The sequence below is a fragment of the Phyllopteryx taeniolatus genome, chromosome 19 (genome assembly GCF_024500385.1).
Source record: "Phyllopteryx taeniolatus isolate TA_2022b chromosome 19, UOR_Ptae_1.2, whole genome shotgun sequence".
NCBI lineage: Eukaryota > Metazoa > Chordata > Actinopteri > Syngnathiformes > Syngnathidae > Phyllopteryx > Phyllopteryx taeniolatus.
In genome coordinates, this window is record NC_084520.1 from 13,048,975 (window position 1) to 13,069,396 (window position 20,422).

General features: G+C 39.9%; 1 protein-coding gene across 3 annotated transcripts; it reads left to right on the forward strand.

The window, feature by feature from the left end:
* The first annotated feature begins 31 nt into the window (after window positions 1-31).
* On the forward strand, window positions 32-19,356 carry LOC133469815 (transient receptor potential cation channel subfamily M member 4-like). Of its 3 annotated transcripts, XM_061757376.1 has the most exons (28): window positions 32-468; window positions 2,014-2,075; window positions 2,165-2,342; window positions 3,089-3,269; window positions 4,173-4,342; window positions 4,615-4,792; window positions 5,573-5,637; window positions 5,755-5,988; window positions 7,611-7,713; window positions 7,800-7,921; window positions 8,061-8,342; window positions 8,439-8,540; window positions 9,489-9,617; window positions 9,715-9,844; window positions 10,068-10,213; window positions 10,298-10,410; window positions 10,906-11,019; window positions 11,552-11,601; window positions 11,690-11,928; window positions 13,459-13,574; window positions 14,706-14,838; window positions 14,924-15,098; window positions 16,037-16,202; window positions 16,351-16,532; window positions 16,615-16,747; window positions 17,345-17,417; window positions 18,680-18,773; window positions 18,902-19,356. In XM_061757376.1, the coding sequence occupies exons 1-28, from the start codon at window positions 406-408 to the stop codon at window positions 18,931-18,933; spliced, it is 3,765 nt and encodes a 1,254-aa protein (XP_061613360.1). In that variant the 5' UTR covers window positions 32-405; the 3' UTR covers window positions 18,934-19,356. The 3 variants fall into 3 exon arrangements, 2 of the variants coding, with proteins under 2 accessions (XP_061613360.1, XP_061613361.1); XR_009785790.1 differs by lacking the exon at window positions 17,345-17,417; XM_061757377.1 differs by lacking the exon at window positions 10,906-11,019.
* The last annotated feature ends 1,066 nt before the right edge of the window (window positions 19,357-20,422 follow it).

The window sequence follows — 20,422 nt, forward strand, 5'->3', positions numbered from 1 at the left end:
TTGCTGTTAAAACATGTGTCAGCATGTATTGATCACAAATTTTGCTCCAAGACTCTCACCGAGGGGGCGTTTAACAAGGGCAAACATCAGAAGTGTACTATAATAAACTAAGCTCCCCAAGATCCAGGATCAGGTGTGACATTTGTGTGGCTGTGAGTGACCACTCCTATTTAGGAGGTTTGGAGGAGGTGCAGTATTCGCCTCTCCCAACCACACCCTCACCTGTGGGCTTTGCTTGCTCTGCACCTTCCTTCCACCATCCGAAACCGGCTGGACTGACTGAGAAACTGTGATAAAATCGGAAGGGGAAATAGTCAGTGGATAATGGTTAGCAAAAACCCTGAGTGGATTGTTTTTCCTGGCATGTGCCTCTGAATCGAAGCGGGGGGAAAAAAAAACCAAGCAATGAGAGACACTGGAGACGCAACAGAAGGTGGAAACAAAAACAGCAAAGCTGAGAAGGACCAGGTGAGGGGAGAGAGAGAGAGAGAAAAAAAGGTTTTGCAATTGTTGTGCAGGAACTAAAAGTGGTTAAACTTTGTGAGTCACAATGACGCTTCGGACGAGCGTCCACGCCTCTGCTAGCACCCAACAAACGATTTGTCTTACACGATTACGCCTTCCTTATCAAACCGAAGGACAATTTCGTCGCAAATACATTCGGGCAGACGCTGGCGTTTGGCCAACGTGCTTCCAAGTGACACAGTTGGGCAGTTAACGTTTTTTTGTTATTTCTTTTGTTCCTACGGTAATTAAAACTCCAAAGCGGCGGAAGTTAGCAGCCGATTGATAGTATGACATGCTAGCATAACAACAGCGGCTGTCGGAATTTACACGGAGCCAAGGTGTTTTTTTTGGGGGGGGGGTCACTTTAAGCTGACAATTGCCTCAAACGCCGTGTGGGGCTTTCCTTTTAAGATGCCCAAACTAGAAAACGACCAGTTTTGAACGCACTACAGGCTCAAAATGAGCGATAAACGTTGACACGGTGTTCGTCCAACTTCAAAGCAGCGCTCGAGTGTGGAATCACACTGGCCGCGTTCCATGTTGCTTTGACAGGCTTGGAGTTCCCTTGTCGTCTGTTGCTGTCACCCGGTGGGACTCACTTGAGCCGCAAAGTCGAACACGGCCCTTTGTTGTACTAGTTACTGCAGTCGAAACTGGGTTAACACGATGGCTCCGCTTAATAGTACCAATACTCCTTTGAATGTGCTGTAGTAATAATAATAGTAAAAATATTTCTGTGTAATCATTTTTTTCCTTCTACAGTACAGTAAAAGCAATTTACACTGTGCCTCACTGTATAGTTATCGTATTATATTTACTCATACTGTAAACCTTTGTGTATTCCAAATACCTTGTTGGTGAAATAGGTTGTTTCGGAATTTGTCCAGGTGGACAGAAAATTAAGACTTCATGGACATTCTGGATATAATAATTAAATGTAGGGACAATTGTGTATATGGAATAACATCATAAAGTGGTTGTACATTTATGATTTTCACAGTGAGTCCTCACGGCCGTCTGGGGGAAACTATAACAATGATGTGGCCCACGCCCAAAAAATTAGTTTGACACCCCTGATTTCGAGTCTTCAATGATGTCCATCTTTTTGGAATCTTGGAGGAAACCGTCGGCAAACATGGGGAGAACATGCAAACGCTGCACAGGGAGTCTGTACTCGAACTGTGGCACTGTGAAATTATTATTAGGAGTATGAATAATATTATTATAGTTTAGAACTTATGAACTGAAAAGAGGTACAGTTTGCAATTTACTGTATGATACTGTTGACACGCATAGCTCAAGCTTTCACACACTCTCCACATACACACACACTGGGGCAAACTGCAGCATTCTTGCCATAAGTCACAGTCAAGTGTTTAATCCCTGCACGCCTCACTAGTGTGTCATACCAGCTATTTTCTATGACCTAAAGCCAACGTGCCAAGGTTTGAGTTTCCATCTCCACCATGCTCAGAAGTAAACGTTGGGTCTGTATGTGTTTTCCAGAGCTGGATTCCAAAAATCTTCAAGAAAAGAATTTGCACCACCTTTGTGGAAGATTCTTTCAGGTAGGCCTTCTGTAAAGAAATTTAGTACAGTCCCCATCGATGGCTCACCATGCGCTTTTATTGACATCGAATTCCTCCGTTTCTCTTAGCAATGGCGCATTGTGCCAGTGTGGGGGGACAAGAGATACCCATGCCTCTGTGGCTCTCGGCGACTATTTCAGCACGGCCATTGTCAATCACTGGGACAGCGGCCAGCACTCCTCTGAGTACCCGACGGATGCCTTCGGAGAGTTGCAGTTTGCAGGCTCCAGCAAGAGGCACAGCTACGTGGGTCATTTTCTATCATTCTGATCAATACTAATGAATGTGTCCCGTCTGGCCATTTTTAAGGGGGGACATATTTTTCAAAATTCACCTAGCACTAAAACTTTTAGTTTTTCTCAAACGTTTTGGTTCCATGGACCAGAAATTTTGCAAGGACCTCCTCATAATAATCCTGATGCCAATTACACATACGGTAACTACGGTGTGTACTCTTCAATGTCAAACAAATTAAATAGTTGCCTATTTTTGAGGAAAGAAAAAAACCAAATTTACTCTAGCAAATTAAACGTTTTTAGCAAAACAAAGTTGTAATGTTAAGAGGATAGTCATATTTTTCAAGAAAAACAAGTTGTCAAGAGCAAAGACATGTTAATAGATAAAAAGTTAAATAGTCATAATGTTATGATATTAAAGTCAAAGTTTAACAAAGGAAGAAAGTCATATTTTAACAGGTGAATTTCTAAAATACAACTTTATTCTTATAGAATTACACATTTTATTTTGGAAAATACACCTTTAATTCACATAATGTCTTTTGTTCTAAAAACAAAACAACTTTATTCAGACAGACATGTCAGGTTCATGTAATGACGACTTACAATCGTAGAGCTCTTAATTGGCCCCATACCTAGTTATGCACTTTTCAAAGTAATAATTTCAGAAATTATTTTGCATATCCAGAAGCTACGGCTTGTAGTTTGAAAACCACTGCACAAAAGATGAAGCATTATTTTGTCCCTGCACTGCAGTTCTTGCGGCTGTCATGGGACACAACGCCGTCGATGGTCTACACCCTGATGACGACCCACTGGGGTCTGCCTGCTCCCAACCTGGTGGTGTCGGTAGTCGGTGGTGAAGGCAGGACGAAAGTGAAGACGTGGGTGAGGGAGGTCCTCAGGCAGGGTCTGGTAAAAGCCTCACAAAGCACAGGTAAAAACATTCTGCAAACCAAGTTGTGTTATTTAAGGACGTGAGGGACACTATAATCACTGCTACATTGAGGACTCGTAGCTCAGACTTTTCCCAATGTGTTTTCTGAAGATCATGTGAAAAGTCTTTATGCACATGGAAAAATGAGGCAGCGGAATTAAATTTAGGACCTCCTTGGCGACGTGATCCTAAATTTGGAATGACAATGGCCTTTTCTTCCTGACGGGTTTGCCAAGTACAGGTGGCACACAAGTGTTCTCCTGTCATCTGAGGTCATTTCTGCCAGCTTTGCTCTCAGAAGGCCTCAGATCCAAGCAAATATAATGACACCCTCACACACTATTCAAATTATTTAATCCAAGAAACATGACATAGTTTCTTTTGTTTGCTGAATTTAAAAAAAAAAAAAAAAAAAACTTCAGTGAGACTACATTCACAAAATTGCTGTCAGGCGGAATCCTCACATACCCAAAATAATTACTTTTAAGGGGGGGAAAAAAAAAGATCTGTACTTAGTCTTTGTGGTTAGCACACTTCCATTTCCACTGAAGCATTACAGCCACCAATTTCTAACAAAACAGGCTTACTCAAATTGATGTAACCTAACTATTTTCACTTCTCACTGTCAGAAAAAACAAAACACCTAGACTTCCAATCTTGAGGTGAGATAATGCCACATGACTCTTGCCGAGTGAGGAAAGGTGGTTTATGATATTTCAGTTGAAGAGAGATTTGTTCTCAAGCTTTTTTCAACAGAACAATAGTATCAATTGTGAACAAATATGAAATTGACCATATTTGGACATCCGGGGTTTCTGCCCGACAGCGACGATTATGAACACTGCATCTTCCTCTCTGCTGCGAATCCCGAATTAGTGGAGCGACACTTTTGCGCCTCTTTAGGAGCTTGGATCGTGACAGCGGGCTTGCGGGAAGGCGTCGGCAGGTGTGTCGGAGAGGCGGTGAGGGATCACGCCACTGCAGCCTCTTCGGTCTCCCTCAACAAGGTGGTGGCTCTGGGAGTCGCTCCCTGGGGCGTCGTCCACAACCGGCAGCAGCTGGTCAATGCACAGGTTGTCCCCTCACTGGCGTACCGCAACCTTGTTTTTGTATTTGTAAGAAAGTCTTATTGAAGCCCCAGTTCTTGATTCTTCACTGTACCAAGAAATTTCGGACAAATTCACTACTCATTAAAAAAAACATAGTTTCCTCCGTTTTCACTTCCTGTAGCTGTCCCGATACTTTTGTCTATGTTATCCATCTTGGGATCGACTAAACAGAGTTTCTTGACCTTTAATCAAAGAACACCCGCCACGAACCTTTCCCTTGATTCTTCTCCTTGAAGGGCAGTTTTCCTGCCAAGTATTATGTCCACAACACAACCCGGGACTCGTGCTGCCTGGATAACAACTACCAGGCTTTCCTGCTGGTGGATGACGGCAGCATGGGACGCAGAGGTGGTGAAACGGTCTTCAGGGCCAAACTGGAGGACTACATCTCCCACCAGCGCACAGGCATTTGGGGTAATTGCTTTTGTTTGCGATGCAACCCATTGTGTTGGGCTGATTTTACATTCAGTCTGTGAGCTGATGGTCAGCTTCTTCCATTGTTTATAGTTTCCCCATGCTATTATTATTATTGCAAGTATTATTAAACCAATATAATCTGCATTATGAGAAAGCACAGATCTCACTCCCTGACGCGTTACCCTAACGATCATAAGAAGTTATGCAGCATTTATTTAGCACTGTTTGAACTCTCGTGTGTTCATTCGTGAACTTAAGGCATGTGATTATCCTTTGGTATCTACTGGCAGCCGTTTCATGCCACAGCATGCATTTGACACATTGGTCCTCGACATGTAAAATCAAGCTGAGCGCAGTAGCAAAAATGAACAAGATGTCTAAACTGCTTTAACTCTAGCCTGACAAAAAGAAATGAGTGCAATGATCATCATGCAAGTGGTTCATGCCCAACACAGCCACATCCCAGTTATGAGGGTGCGCTCACTTGAGCAACCACATTGTTTTCGGCTTTTATTTCACTTCCTGTCGAAATGATCAAAATAAAAATTCAAATGAGTTATACAGTTTATGAGCCACATTAATGGTTGTAAAAGTTTTGAAATGATTTATCTTGGTCTCAATTTTATGTCACAACCTGGCATTTGAACATGTAGACTTTGTATAGGGAAATTTAATTGTCTCAGCAGCTATATTCACCCATACGGTATACACTTGTATTATTAATAAGATCAGAATATTGCTACTGTCTTTTTTAATTTATTGTTTGTTTGTTTTTAGGCAGTGGAAGTATTGACATCCCAGTCCTTTGCATGCTGGTCTCAGGGGACGCCCGTCTACTGGAGGTAAAGCTTTGTCAGAACCGTATTGTCATTCACTTTCAAGAGTGCTACAAAAAAAAAAACACAAAAAAACCCCAAGCACAGCCTCAAGAAATGTGTCCCTTTTTTCTTTTGTACCAGAGAGTTGATCTCTCTCTGAAGAACTCCATGCCCTGGTTGGTGCTGGCGGGCTCAGGAGGCACGGCCGACTTCCTGAGTGACATTGTGAAGAACTTGTCGTCCGCGCCGGTCGTCCCGTCTTCCGGTGAGGGTGACGGTGAGCCGGGTCCCAGCGTGGACTTGAAAGACAGAGTGGCAGAACGGGTTCGCAAATACTTTCCCTCTGAAGCGGAGACGGACAAACTTGTCGAGCGTGTAAGTGCGACACCTCTTGTCACACCTGTGTTTGTTTTTTTTTTACATGCAGCAAGTAGGGAGGGCCCTGCGGTAAGGGTGGAACAAATTGTGGGCCACAGAATTGCTTCTTTAATCTGGCCCACCAAGCATTTACATTATCAAGAATAATATTTGTTCCATTATTTTAGCTGTTTTTGTGCAAAATTTGGTTAATTCAAATGTATTACGTTTTTTTAATATATCCTGTTCATATTAATTAATTGGTTTATTGTAAATAAACGCATAACATATAAACATAACATTTGACTGTTAATGGTAATTAAGCTAATAATAAATAAAAAGTGAGTGAATTATTTTATTTAAAGTAACTAATTTACATGAAATATAAAAATAGTAAAGTACAAATATTTAATTATATTTTGAAATGATTGGCTGATTATAATTAAATAATAAATATAAAAATGAAGATGGATTATTTTATTACAATAAACAATTATAAATAAGGTAATTATTAAATTTAAACTTTACTATCAGAATATTTGTAACTAAATTGTTTATGAATAATAAAATAAAAACAGATTATTTTATCAACAGAATTTTATTATAATAAATGAGTCAATTAATAAATTATTAAATTATTGATTTCACTAATTTTATCTTATGTAAATACTTAATTTTAATAATAATTCTGAACTCGTATTTTAATCTTTATTTAAAACAAGCAAATTTGTATACATTGATAATAAAACAATCATAATAATGAACATTGACTTTCATTGAATTCCACAAAGGTTTTCCCATCCCTGGTCTATTCCCATGGGCCTTGAAATATTACAATAGATGATCTCAGAGTTTTGGTTGACCTTTCTTTTAAAGCCACTGGGCTCAAAATTCCATCAGAACATAGACAGGATATTTCATAACACACATGGCATGTTGCCAAGCAATTTGCAGAGGGGCATGCATGCTCACAAGACCGTCCCTCGATACAATGGCCCCTTTAATTTTTTTCCTCATGTGCAACTGTGTTGACTGAACACTGTCGCTCCAAGGCTGTTGAAAATGAAAAACAAACAGTTTAGAAATGACAATATTTGATGCTATGACGCTCATAAGTATATTTGTCGTGTGGATTATAGTACTGTTTTTGGTACCCCATGCAATGTAATACTGATCCGGTATTTTGGTACCCTACTTAACTTCTGACATTGGAAATGCAAAGGTGCAGTCACTCCAGCTCCACTCAAGATATCCTACCTTTGCAGTTGGTACTCTAATGAAATGATCCCCCAAAAGTGTTAGAGTTACAGTGCCGTCACAGCTTTTATGCAGTTTTTCTACCGCCGCCTTTGATACTACGCAACTGTGGTTGTGACCCCAACGAAAAGGTGCCAAAAAGCGTTGAAGTACTGATTGCTTTTATGGTACCCTTCACAACTTACTTGGTTACTTAATAACAGTCACTTACTTACAATAGTTGCTGTATGTTATTAACCAGTCACAGCTATGTGAAAATTCCATGCTGTGCTGTTGTTAGTTTTAGCAGGTTTAAGCTAGTTTGGCTTTTAAACATGTTTTATCCTCCATTGAGTATTATGCTCATAATGTGTACCCTCTCGCCTCCTTGGTGACCTCTCCAGGCTCTGAGCATATACCAAAACAAAGACTTGATCACCATCTACCACGGAGAGCAGGAGGGCCCCAACGACTTTGACACAGTGCTGCTAAAAGCTCTGGTGGGAGGTATAGTATAAATATTCACTCTACATGAAGAAAATGAGCAATGTTTCAGGAGGCAGCATGACTCAAATTGCTGTGTGACTTCTCAGCATCGAAGCAGCGCGTGTCAGTCGACCACAGCCCGTACAATGAAGAACTGAAGCTGGCAGTCACGTGGAACAGGGTCGACATTGCCAAAAGCGAACTCTTTAACGGAGATATCCAGTGGAGGGTGAGTGGGAAAGGCAGTACTTCTCCACGGGAGAAGCATAACGCGTCAAAGCATAACACGATTCTTTCATAAGTTTGAGCCAAGCAAGTCCCTAGGTCCACAAATTGCTTACGTCCAATACCTTCCAATGATCAAATAGTATGAAGACCTGGAGGACTCAATGACCGACGCCCTGGTCAACGACAAGCCTCAGTTTGTGCGCCTCTTTACCGAGAATGGTCTAAACATTCTGGACTACCTGACCTATGGCCGGCTGGAAAGTCTCTACAGATCAGTGGCTGACGGGACACTTCTCTACCAGCTACTCCAGCGCCGCCTGCTGGAGAGACTCGGTACACCGTCACACCTGCAGGACACTGCCAGCAAAAGTGCAGCCGAGAAAATCCAGAGTGGACCTGTGACCGAGCTCAGCCTTTTTGAGGTGATCTATGTTTTTTCTTTACTTGTTCTGGAAAGTTTTAAATGTGTGTTGATCATCATTATTTATTTTGCGTCACCTATTTTCTTTTCTTCACAGGTGTCAAGAGTGCTAGAACTGTTAATGGGTGATGTCTGCCAGCCATTCTATTATTCCCCCTTGGATTTGGAACATATCACGTCCAAGAGGAGGGCAATGAGGGTATTTTTTTTTTCTTGAGAGAGAGTATGAGGGTATTCTTGTACTCCCTACAATATGACCAGAGTTGGGTAGAGTACTAACTTTTTAAACGTTTTTTTTTTTTTTTTTTTATAAACGCCTGAACGGCAACTAGACAACAATATAAAACAGAAATGTGCAAATTCAGATATTGCCCAACAGTATCACTTTTAACTAAAACAATAATCAAGTTAATTTTAATAAAGTAAATGAAGGCAAATTCTGCCAGAAATTGAAAAACAGCGGACTTGGCTCATTCATTCATCTTCCATTCCGCTTATCCTCACTCAGCCTTAGATTACAAGATTACATACAGAGATGATGTAACTATTTCTTTTTTTTTTACCAGCTTTCATGATGGCCTGGCTCCGTTTGATTGGTCAAAGCAAGTCAAATGTCACTAGTACTTCCATTGGATTGGTGAAACAGAGTCATCACGTAACAGCGCCCAAGGCAGAAGTCTCTCTGACAAACTAAAACATATAGATGAATTGAATAATAATGAAAATAAAATGGCAAGCGAAATGTAGCTCAATCTAATGGATTAAAAGTACTGTCTATTCTGAACAAAATTATTCCAAGTAATAGTCAAATGTATGGTGCATTAAAACTACTCTAAAAAGTACAATTTATATTAAAAAAAACTTAAATATAACTGAATACATTTAGCAGGTTACTACCCACCTCTGAATTAGTGTTCCTTGCTATATCACGGTTCGCCCACTGCAGCCACGCTACAATTGTTTTGTAGAACGGATCAGCTTGTCTTTTGCAGAAATCCTGACTATCTTGTGGAAATCTGCATTTTTGTAGAAAATGTTTTTTTACATGGTCACTCTATAGCATGGATTTCCATGTGCGTATCCCCCCGAGAAACAGGCATTCAGCGTAGCCTTAAGTTTATCACCAACCTGTTTGCTCTCTTGCCAGCGTGCCAGTAAGCTGCTGCGTGGAGACTGTTTGTATCGTGAGAAGCGATGCCTCTTCCCGTGGGCATCGCTCTTCATCTGGGCCGTCCTCCAGAACCGCAGCGAGATGGCCACTTTCTTCTGGGAGATGGTAGCTTTACAAACTGAGCGCAATTGACTCATTTAATTCAACAAAACACTCAAAAATGTCACTGTCTAATTTTCTTTTTTTCCTTTTTTTTCCCCAGGCAGGCGAATCGGTACTGAGCGCTCTGAGTGGCTGTAAGATGCTTAGGGAACTTTCTAAACTGGAAGCTGAGACTGAAAACAAACTATCCATGAAAGAGTTGGCCCAGAAATTTGAGAACCTGGCACACGGTAAAAGCAGGAATCTGTTCCTACTGGACTCATAGACTATTCACAAAAAGTTAGGGATAATGGGCTTTTGGGTAAAATTACAGGATGTACCTAAAATGCACTTAGACAAGTGACCTTTGACCTTCTCTAATATAATTTCACCTGAAAGCCAAATATCTGAAATTTTTGTGATTATTGTATGTTTTATATACTTTTGCCTTATTGTTTATTTTCGGAATTACAGATATCTTCAGTTCTTGTTACCGTAGCAATGAGAGTCGCTCTTTCACCCTGCTGATCCGCAAATCCCCGGTCTGGGGCGGCACCACCTGCCTCCAAATGGGAATGGGTGCGGATGCGCGCCTTTTCTTCAGCCATGATGGAGTGCAGGTAGCTTGCTTTGTTTGCCCGGCGCTCACTTTCAAATAGACGGATGGCTTGGCCTGTAGTCAATAGAGTCTTTTCTCCCTACAGTCTCTGTTGTCCCAGATCTGGTGGGGTGACATGAAGAGGAACACCGAGGTGTGGAAACTCCTGCTCACCTTCTTCTGCCCTATCCTCTGCTACACGAACTTGATCTCTTTCAGGTGACATCAACTCCCTTTTTAGTTTCCGCCTGGCAAACAACTTGGAATGTGACCTGAATTTTCCATAAAAATACAGTCTAAAAATCAAAGAAGAATCCAGTAAAGATGACCAAAATAACTGATCTGGACCATATTTCTATTTATTTATTTATTTATGTTTTACTTTGTAACTTTGACTGTCAACTGCTACCTACTTCCTGTGCAACCGTGTGAATAGAATTGAAAGAAGCCAAAATGATTCACTGTCCTTCTCCTTTTTATAGATGTATACTTTATTAATCCCCAAGGAAACTTAAATGCAGTCTCCTGCTCACTTACATACCTCAATGACGCTCACGCAACCTAAATCTACAAAACAATCAAAACACAAGAAATAAATAATGACAAGAAAACTATTCAATACACATTAAAAACGCCCCTTGTATTGCTCTTCGTAGTTGAATTCATTGGTGGGTTGGTATGATGTCACTCTACTTACTCCACTCCACCTTGCAGGACACCAGATGACCAACAGCAGGAGAAGGAAGTGAAGCCCAGCGAGGACGGCATTGGCCGGGAAGACAGCCTTTATGGCACCACCGTCTTCTCCTTTGCCGACATTAAGCACATGTAATCATATACAGAGAACCGCTGTTTATGGCGAGGGAGACATTCCAGTCGTTGAAAATACGCAATTTGGAGAGATCATATACAATAATATTTGAGCACACACAAAAATCGCAAGCATAGAATTCATAGAAAATAGTATGTACAGTATCGAAGTGTTCTCTGAATACAACTAGGTGGCAGTAATGCTTTAGGTATGGAGTAAGTCCACCCTTCTTGAAGCATATCCAGGAGTTTTAGCTTCTCCTGAATGTTCAAGATCTCAATACAAATTAGACATATTTCTCAATACTGTACTGTATTTAAAATTTAAAAAAAAAAGCTGTAAATTCCTATAAAACCATCACTATAAACTGCAGATGTCTGCAATGTAGCAAAGATTTCTGGCACAGACAAGTACAGTGTACCTCTGAAACAATTTGCGAATTAGCAGGCTGTGGAAGGCGAATCTCGAAATAGCGGGTTCCAATTTATTGCATTTGACGGTTATGCTTTTCACTTGACTGAAATATTTTTTTTGTGGTTGCACTTCCAGTGAAGCAGACTCACAAGGAGTATACACTCCCAGGACGGCTACCATCAGAGGTAAGTCATTACTTTTCCTACTGTAAATACCGACCTAATTGCTGATTTAGGCTATGAGCCAATGCCGTCAGCGTCTCTTTTTCTCTAGGCATACAGCGCTCGCCTAAAGCTCCAGAGCGGCCGTTCATCGTGTCGAGATGGCGTCAGTTCTGGTTTGCGCCAGTCACCTCCTTTTTGGGAAACGTCCTCATGTACTTCCTCTTTTTGCTGCTTTTCGCCTACGTGCTGCTGGTGGATTTCAAGCCGCCGCCACCTGCAGGTCCGGCCATAACAGAGCTGGTGCTTTATTTCTGGGTGTTCACCATGGTGTGTGAGGAGATACGAGAGGTAATTGAAGCGAGATGATTTGTATACATCAGGGGTGTCCTAAGTCCTAACCAGTGGCCATTTGTGGCCTGCTGCATGTTTTTCATTGGCCCGTCACATATTGTATTACAGTGAATCACCGTGTATTCAGGTTTTTTTTTTTTTTTTTTTTTTTTTAAAAACCTATCCACCGTTATTCAAAAATATCTTTCTGCTTCTCTCACCACTACTAATAGGTTGTGTAGACGACTTTGCTGTTACAATTTGCTTGTATTCCCTCACATTTATTCACAAAAGTTTAAAGTTGCGTTTGATGACTTAATAGCATTTATGTAAAGTGCTAGTGCGCATATTTGCCAGTGTGTGATGTCACGTCAGTGTATGCTAGAGTTACTCCAGTATGCTATCGAATACTATTGATGAGTCTCATGCCAAGGAGCTTTGTTTGTGTTGAATAATATAACTACTAAATACAGTCATTTATGTAACACTTGTTCGGGATTGTGCACATGCTAGATGTATGTTGTGAATGCTTTTATGATCCTCTCCATTTTAAGTGCTTTGATGCCATCTTGTGACATCTATATGCAATTACAAAACCCCTTTCGAGAAGTCAATTATTTGCGGATTTTCACTAGTCGCGGCAGAGCTTGATCCCTATCCCCCGCAAATAGCAGGAGTTCCTTGTAATTAGATTAAACCTGGCCCGCATCAAACGGTTACAAGAAAAAGTCCAAATGTTGAAAGCGAGAACACTTTTTTATTTTATTTTTTTAAATTCTAGTTTAATAAATTTGTCACACAATTTAAAATTGCTAATACATTCCGATGTTCTAATATATCACACTTATCATTTTTTAAAACATGTTTTAAGTTCAATCTTACAAGATATCACTTATTTGTTTAAATTATTTGTTTAGGTATCACACTGCTACTAATAACTTTGCTTCTGAAATAGCAGGCAAGCAAGAATGCATGCAAAATGTATTTATATTGCAACGTTCACAGACAAAAAGCCACATAAAACAAAATAGAGGCTGAACAAAACTGATCACAGATTAAAACGATTTAAATGCCTGGTTAAAAAGCAAAGTCTTCAAGTCATTTGTAAAATATTTTGACTGACTCTAAAAACCTCAGAAAGTTAGTAAAGGGCTCCACAGTTTTGGGGCAGCTGTTTAGAATAACAAACTAACAAATAGCTTTGTCACTGATAAAAGCAAGTTGAGATTTAGACTTTTTTGCTTTGTTTTCTTTAAACACGTTTAACTGCGGCGGCACGGTGGAGGACAGGTTAGAGCGTCTGTCTCACAGTTCTGAGGACCTGGGTTCAATCCCCGGCCCTTCCTGGGTGGAGTTTGTATGTTCTCCCCGTGCCCGCGTGGGTTTTATTGAATATTGAATTAGTTTTTAACACACCTTTAGCACCACTACCTCTTCCATATTTCTGTATGTGGCAATCAGTGGAAATAGCTTGGACACCCCTAGTATACATGCATTGACAATACAATTTATGCTTTGACTTTTACCGATCTTGTTTTTCCTTCCAAGACCTTCTTTTTAGGGACAATGACTTTGCGCCAGAGACTCAGAGTGTACATTCAGGATGTGTGGAACAAATGTGATCTCACTGCCATTATTCTGTTCATCATTGGACTAGTTTGCAGGTAATGGCTCATCCTCATGTGTTACTACTGAGGTGTTTCCCAACTTTTATTAAGACACATATTTTACATTAGAGAAATATCACACAGGACACCACCAAACACCCCAAAAAATTTTTTTAATCTCCCTGCACAAAGAGTTAAAATATTATTTGAAACAAATACCATGGCTCATCTGTCATGAATTGATCAGTTAAGAAAAAGGCAAAATACTGCAAGTGAATAAAAATAGTGTTATTTAATTTTTAAATTGTTTCTATGGTTAATGAGCCTTCCCACCTGTGCCATTGCTTTAACGCTGTCACGTTTTGTAATGTCTCTGCCACTCCGGTTCTTGGCAGCCTTGTACGAAGTTGACGCATTTTCAGACTCTCAGGCCCTCTTCTATCTTGGGTCTGCGCCTATACGCAACCCTGCCCGACAGGTGTGATTTTAAATGACAGATAAAGATGAGCAAACATGATTGTACATCAGTCTTTTCCAGTTGGGTAGATATTGTAACCACTGTAAACACTTGCTCTTGTTAGGTTAGAATAACACCAGTTGACATGCTATCATGACAGGTACACATCTATGTAAACGATGTCTTGTCAGGTGAGAGGATAATCTATCCACTCCTTGTCCAAATTCACAGTCTGTAATGAGCAGTGTTACCAACACTTATTAAGCATTTCTATTTCATTGTTATACCCGTCATTACACATCGCTTGCATAGATGAATGCACGAAGATACGAAGATTTTGTTGTAAATAAATGATGTTATTGGGACTAATTAAGTGAAATTGGATAATTTTCCGCACCTCTCCATTCATGCCACTTCTGTGCTCATGCGGCGAGATTTTAGTTTTCAAAATAATATGGACTAGTCACGGGTAAACTGTTATTATGCAAGTGTATCTGTAAACATAGACATTAGCTAATGTTAGCTAGCCACGTTAGCTGAATAAATAACAAAATGGAGTCACGGGTAAGTGTTTTAGTTAATGTTAGCTAGCCACGTGGTTTGGAGGCGACTCCACACTGCACGTGTACACTCATGGAGAAGTTGGGATTCACTATAGAGAAGCCATGACAATATAGCACTACGAGGCGTCGTTAGCACATAGTTTTTAATGCAGTCTGCCTGCGTTTCAGGATGTTCAACTGGTCCTATGAACTCGGCCGAGATGTCTTGTGTGTGGACTACATGGTCTTCACACTCCGCCTCATTCACATCTTTGCCATTCACAAACAGCTGGGACCTAAAATCATCATAGTGGGGAAGATGGTGAGGGAAAAAAAAGGGACAAAAGACACCTTGAAGGTACTAAATGAGTATTTCTCACCTTTTAAAATGTTGGTGTGTTGTTCAGATGAAGGATGTCTTCTTCTTCCTCTTCTTCCTGGGGATCTGGCTTATGGCCTACGGTGTGGCCAACCAAGCTTTGCTGTATTCCTACGACCCCCAACTTGACCGCATCTTCCGTCGGGTTTTCTACAGGCCGTACTTGCACATTTTCGGACAGATCCCCGTCGAAGAAATGGATGGTATGGGCGTATGTGTACATTGGCCGCTGTTTACTTAAGGAGTTTGTGGTTTAAGTAATGATAATTTATGATAATAAATAAAAATAATGATAATTATTTTTTTTTCCCCATTTGTTTGGTTGTGTATAATTTCCTTTCTACATTTTTTTGATGTAACAATCTAAATTTGTTTGAGGGTAGCTTCTTAATATACTATTGGTGGGGGGGGGGGGGGGAGTTTAAATAAAATAAGATTACAGTTCATGTATATAATAAAAGCTTATTTATAGTTACCCCGGTACTGTTTTGCGAGAAACCTCTTCGACATTTGTACACAAATTGCTATGCATTTACATTTAAAATGGAAAATTTTACATTTACATAAGAAAATGTTGTACATGTGAGATCAGAAAATACAGTGGGGTTTATAAAATCAGTCTCACCTCATTATAGATTCTTAGATACAAGTAAATATACATATGAATACTGTACAAAAATAAACTTATTCAGTGTAAGTGTACAATGAAAGTAAAGAAAAAGGTGCATGTGTTTACACTATTATAACTTATGGATATTTTATTACTGGTTATCAGTAAATTTAACTTAAGAAATACAACAATTCTATTGGTGTACTGTAGATAATATAAAAAAAAATCAAGTTTTAAGACCTTGTTTTTTTTTTTTTTTAAGGCAAGCGCATGCATGGTTACCAGTTTTAAAAATTCTTGCCAAGTAAAATTTTATTGTTCTCCAAGTCAATAATTTTGGTTAAATTAAGTAATACTCATAATTTCCTCATGTCAGACGTTTTGCAGTGTGGGCACGAGACACTGGGAGATGCTAAGATCAGCTGACTCGACTGGTATCCGATTGTAGCATGTGAATACATGGTTAGAAACTGTAATATCAAACATTTCATTTGGATTTGACTGATTTTCTCTCATCTGCATTACTCCTAGTGGGGAAAGACTGGGACATGCCGTGCACCAACAATGTAACGCTGATTGACGGCGGTGCAGAGCCGTGTCGAATTACGTACAGTAACTGGCTGGTGGTAATCCTGCTGGTTATTTATCTGCTGGTCACCAACATTCTGCTCATCAATCTTCTCATCGCCATGTTTAGGTAAACATGTCTTCACCGATGTCTCATAAATCAAGAGTTCTCCAACTTTCTAGGTCCAGAGACCCCTTACTTAGAGACCCCTAATGCCAGTAAAACATAACTACTAATTCTTGACTTTCACCACTGCTGCACTGGTTTGTCTGTGCAGTTACACCTTCAATGAGGTGCAGGCAAACAGCGACATTTACTGGAAGTTCCAGCGGTACAACCTCATCGTTCAGTACCACTCGCGCCCCTCGCTGGCGCCGCCCTTCATCATCATCTCTCACATCAACCTCTTCATCAAGAGGAACATACGCAAGGTGTCCTCCGTCAAGATCCACCACTTCGGTCAGTGTTTTCTCTCGTGTTTAAGCTGGGTCCATGCAAAGTTGGCGAGGGTGAACGGCTGTTTCTGTTTGTGTCCCACCAGTGTTGGAGCTAAAAGGGAAGGCAGCAAACAGGCTTATGACGTGGGAAACCATTCAGAAGGAGGACTTCCTGACCGCTCAAAACAAGATCCAGAAGAGCAGCGACTCAGAGAGGCTCAAGCGCATGTCTGCCAAGTGAGGACAGGCTTTTTATTTGTTATTTAAAATGACTGAAATTATTTCTAGGAGACTCGGATAAGTTTATAGATGATTTAACATTATAATAGTGGCCACACAAAGTATTACCACTTTGGGCACAATTTGGACATTTTCACTTAGGGGTGTACTCGCTTTTGTTGCCAGTGTTTTAGACATTAATGACTTTGAGTTGAGGTTTTTTGAGGGGACGGTAAATTTACACATTTATACAAGCTGTACATTTGACCACTTTACGTCGTAGCAAAGTGTCATCCCTTAAGTGTTGTCCCATGAAAAGATGGAATGAAATATTTGCTATATTAAATCAACATATATATTATTGTGATTGTAGTGGTGCAGTAGTTACTTGTTTCTAATGCGGTATGTTGCCCCTCATACCTGAATGAGCTTACCAATACATTATAAACCGTATGATATTTTACATCGCTGCGGCAACAAGTATTAAATCGGCTATCAGATCATGTCAAGGCAGATTACAGGATTACTTAATTATACAAAATTGTGCAAGAGTACCAAATGTTGTGTCTGGTAGCTTTTGAGTGTTAAAATGGAGGCAAATGGCTTTTTCTGTAGAGTGGACGGTGTGATGAAGCATCTGAGCGAAAGCAGAGACTTTGACCACAGGCTTAGGACATTGGAGAGTGAGGTAAAATTACAATTAAGTTTATTGAAGTTGTACCTTGTTTTTGTGACTCATGCAAAACACCGTAGAGGTTTGTATTTGTGGAACATCATCTTAATAACACCTTGTTGATGTCTTAATGGTAATACAAGGATATAAAAAGAAGTAGCTTTTGTGTGCTGAAATACAATAATCACAAAACGTTAGGGATATTGGCCTTTTGGGTGAAATATCACAATGTACCCAAAATGCACTACAACCTTTGGGTGTGAACTTAATTTGATCTTCTCTAAACATTCGAACGTCCAGACATTCAATCAATGTTTCGGGAGTTTTTGCACAACTCGCTGGTCTCCGACAAGGAGCTGCACGACAAAATTCAAAACACGTGTTGCATCCATAAATTGCTAATACATTTCCTGATTCATTTAGAAATGGCATTTAAAGCAGTCCTCTTCTTCATCTTGCCCTTCACATTTTGACATCATGAGACCATGAGGACGCCTAATGATCAACAGTAGTGATGTCAGGGAAAACAACTGAGTTCAGGGTGGCAGGGACACCAAAAGCTGTGTTCCAGTCCCGTCCTTCACGCACAACACCTTAATCCAATCTATAGAGCATTACTAAAAATTGTCTAAGTGGACACATTTTCCAATATCAAATTTCTAAATTCAACTCAAATTTCTTAAGTCCCTTCCTTGGAGCTGAAAAATGGTCAAAGTCCAACAACATGGAAAAAAGATCTGGAGTCCGAAAAGTACTTGCCACAAAAAAATGTATTCTCAAACGCAGAGCAATAAATTCATGAGCATCTCACGGCTGAGACTGAACAACAGTGGACAACACAGGCTTTTATATGGTACATACTATCATGTCATTTTCGACAATACCCTTTTTTGATTGTTCATGCCTGGATCCTTTAGTAATTGTGTCATAACAATGATTATGTAAGTCTAATTTTACTAGGTATGCTTCCTCCGGTTGTTGTATGACTAATTGTCTAGCTCTTTGTGAATCATTGTGTTATCATGACACAATGGTCAATGGTGGCATTGACTTTCACCCTCTGCAGAGGAGATGAGCTGATCTATTCACATTTTCCTCACGAACCTTGTTTTGGTTTTACAGCAAGTGTAATGACACTGGAATCCAGAAATACAATTGACACCACAGTACCTTGCCTTTTTAAACCATTTTTCATCATGTTATCAAAAAAGACATTACTGATATTATCTTGCGTGATGATTGATTCAGTTGTCTTCATCGATGTTACTGCCTCACAGATGGAGTATTGCTCCAGTGCGCTGAGCTGGATTGTCGATACTTTGGCCCAAGGCAGCTCATTCAAACCTCCTCGGCCTCCCCCAACACTGAGAGGTACTTCTTGAAATTGTACTAGTTACTACTACTACTTGTATTACCACCCTTTTGTGTGGTTTTTTTTTTTTTTTTTTTTTTTTTTTTTACCTCACTCTTATTTATTTATTTATTTATTTTTTACACAGATTCAATCACTCCATCATCTTCTGGTTCTTGACGCAGCTGTAGGTGGGGAGGGGGTCACTAAAAGACATTTTTCCCTTTTGCCTGCCAGACTATATTATGACTGGCCTCAGTACGAAGAGGAAAAGTAGTCATCCCTACATTGTTACAGGATTGAATGCAATACTTGTACATGTTTTTATTTTTTTAAACTTTTGTTTTTGTCAAGTGCAATGTTTGCTATTCAAATGCCAAACTATATTTATAGTCTACCACTGGATAATGTATATATTTAACACTAACTAAATATGGTGTGACACAGGGGTGGGGGCTAAATGTATTGCATGTTAATTCACATTTGATGCTGAATATGTATGTTGTCACTTTATTTTGTTGATAGATTTACACTTAAGGAATCGATTGTCTACTTTTACTTTTTTAACTATGCGGTTGTTTTATAATAAAACATCAGAATTTACAGGTGTCTCTTTTATTCGTGGTATTTCGAGGAAGCCAGTAAGATTGAGCTCCACGCTCACCGAACACTGCGTTATGTACTCCTGCAATCTGGTTCCCAACCTTTATTTAGCCAAGGCAGAAGAAAAAAAAAAAAAAGTCTGCCTGTCACTCACTATACATCATTGGCATAAATAGAGGAACAATGATTATTTGTAGAGAATAATCAACTTTGGACCAATTGAGTGAAATTGGATATTGTGGTTGACTATAACCTCTCTAGTAAGATCCCAGACAATAATGGTATCAAAAATTGACAGAAAAAAATAAAGCTCAATTTATTAGAAGAAATCAAAACTTGAGTGTTATAATCTTTGTAAAGGCAGTTTTCTCCCGTGTTAGAGCGCATTAGACAACACAAGTGTGGCTAATGTTGTAGCCAGTGAACGTTGTTTGATGTTAAGTAGTGGGCAGAGGTCATACGGCGCGTGAAGGTGCTTCCCGCGCTAGTTCGTCACGCCTCGACTAAAGGTCGTAACATTGAAGGTGTCCTCTTGAAAGTTTCTTTCCCATAAATAGCCAACTGGGCCACCTGTCAGACGTGGTGAGAGTGGCAAGTCGTTTCACTCCCTGCTGCTCAATGCAGTGTTTTCTCGTGTTGAATAGAGCGCTGTCTTTGCAATGCCAGGTAGTAGTGTCTACATTGAACACATGCTATGTGCAGGTCATCTCAGCTCCCTTCTATTTATATTTAGTCCATACATTTTGACAACATCTCTGCTCAAGGCTTGGTTGAGAAATGTTGCTCCCACTTTATGGAGTTTATGAGAAGTTACTTTAACCCTGTGGTCATTTTCTGAACTGTTGACAACCTGCTCGCATGCTTTTGTTGAATTATTTTAATGCCTAAATTCTGAGAAGCTTTATGTTCATTTGTAATTTAAATAATGCATTTTTAGATGACAGTCAAATGTGAATACAGTGCAATCTCCAAAATGGTTAACAATACTAAGCTAGCTATGCTAGCATTAGCACTGTAAACAAGCTAACATTAACCACAGCTGACACGTTGGTAGCATGACTTATTT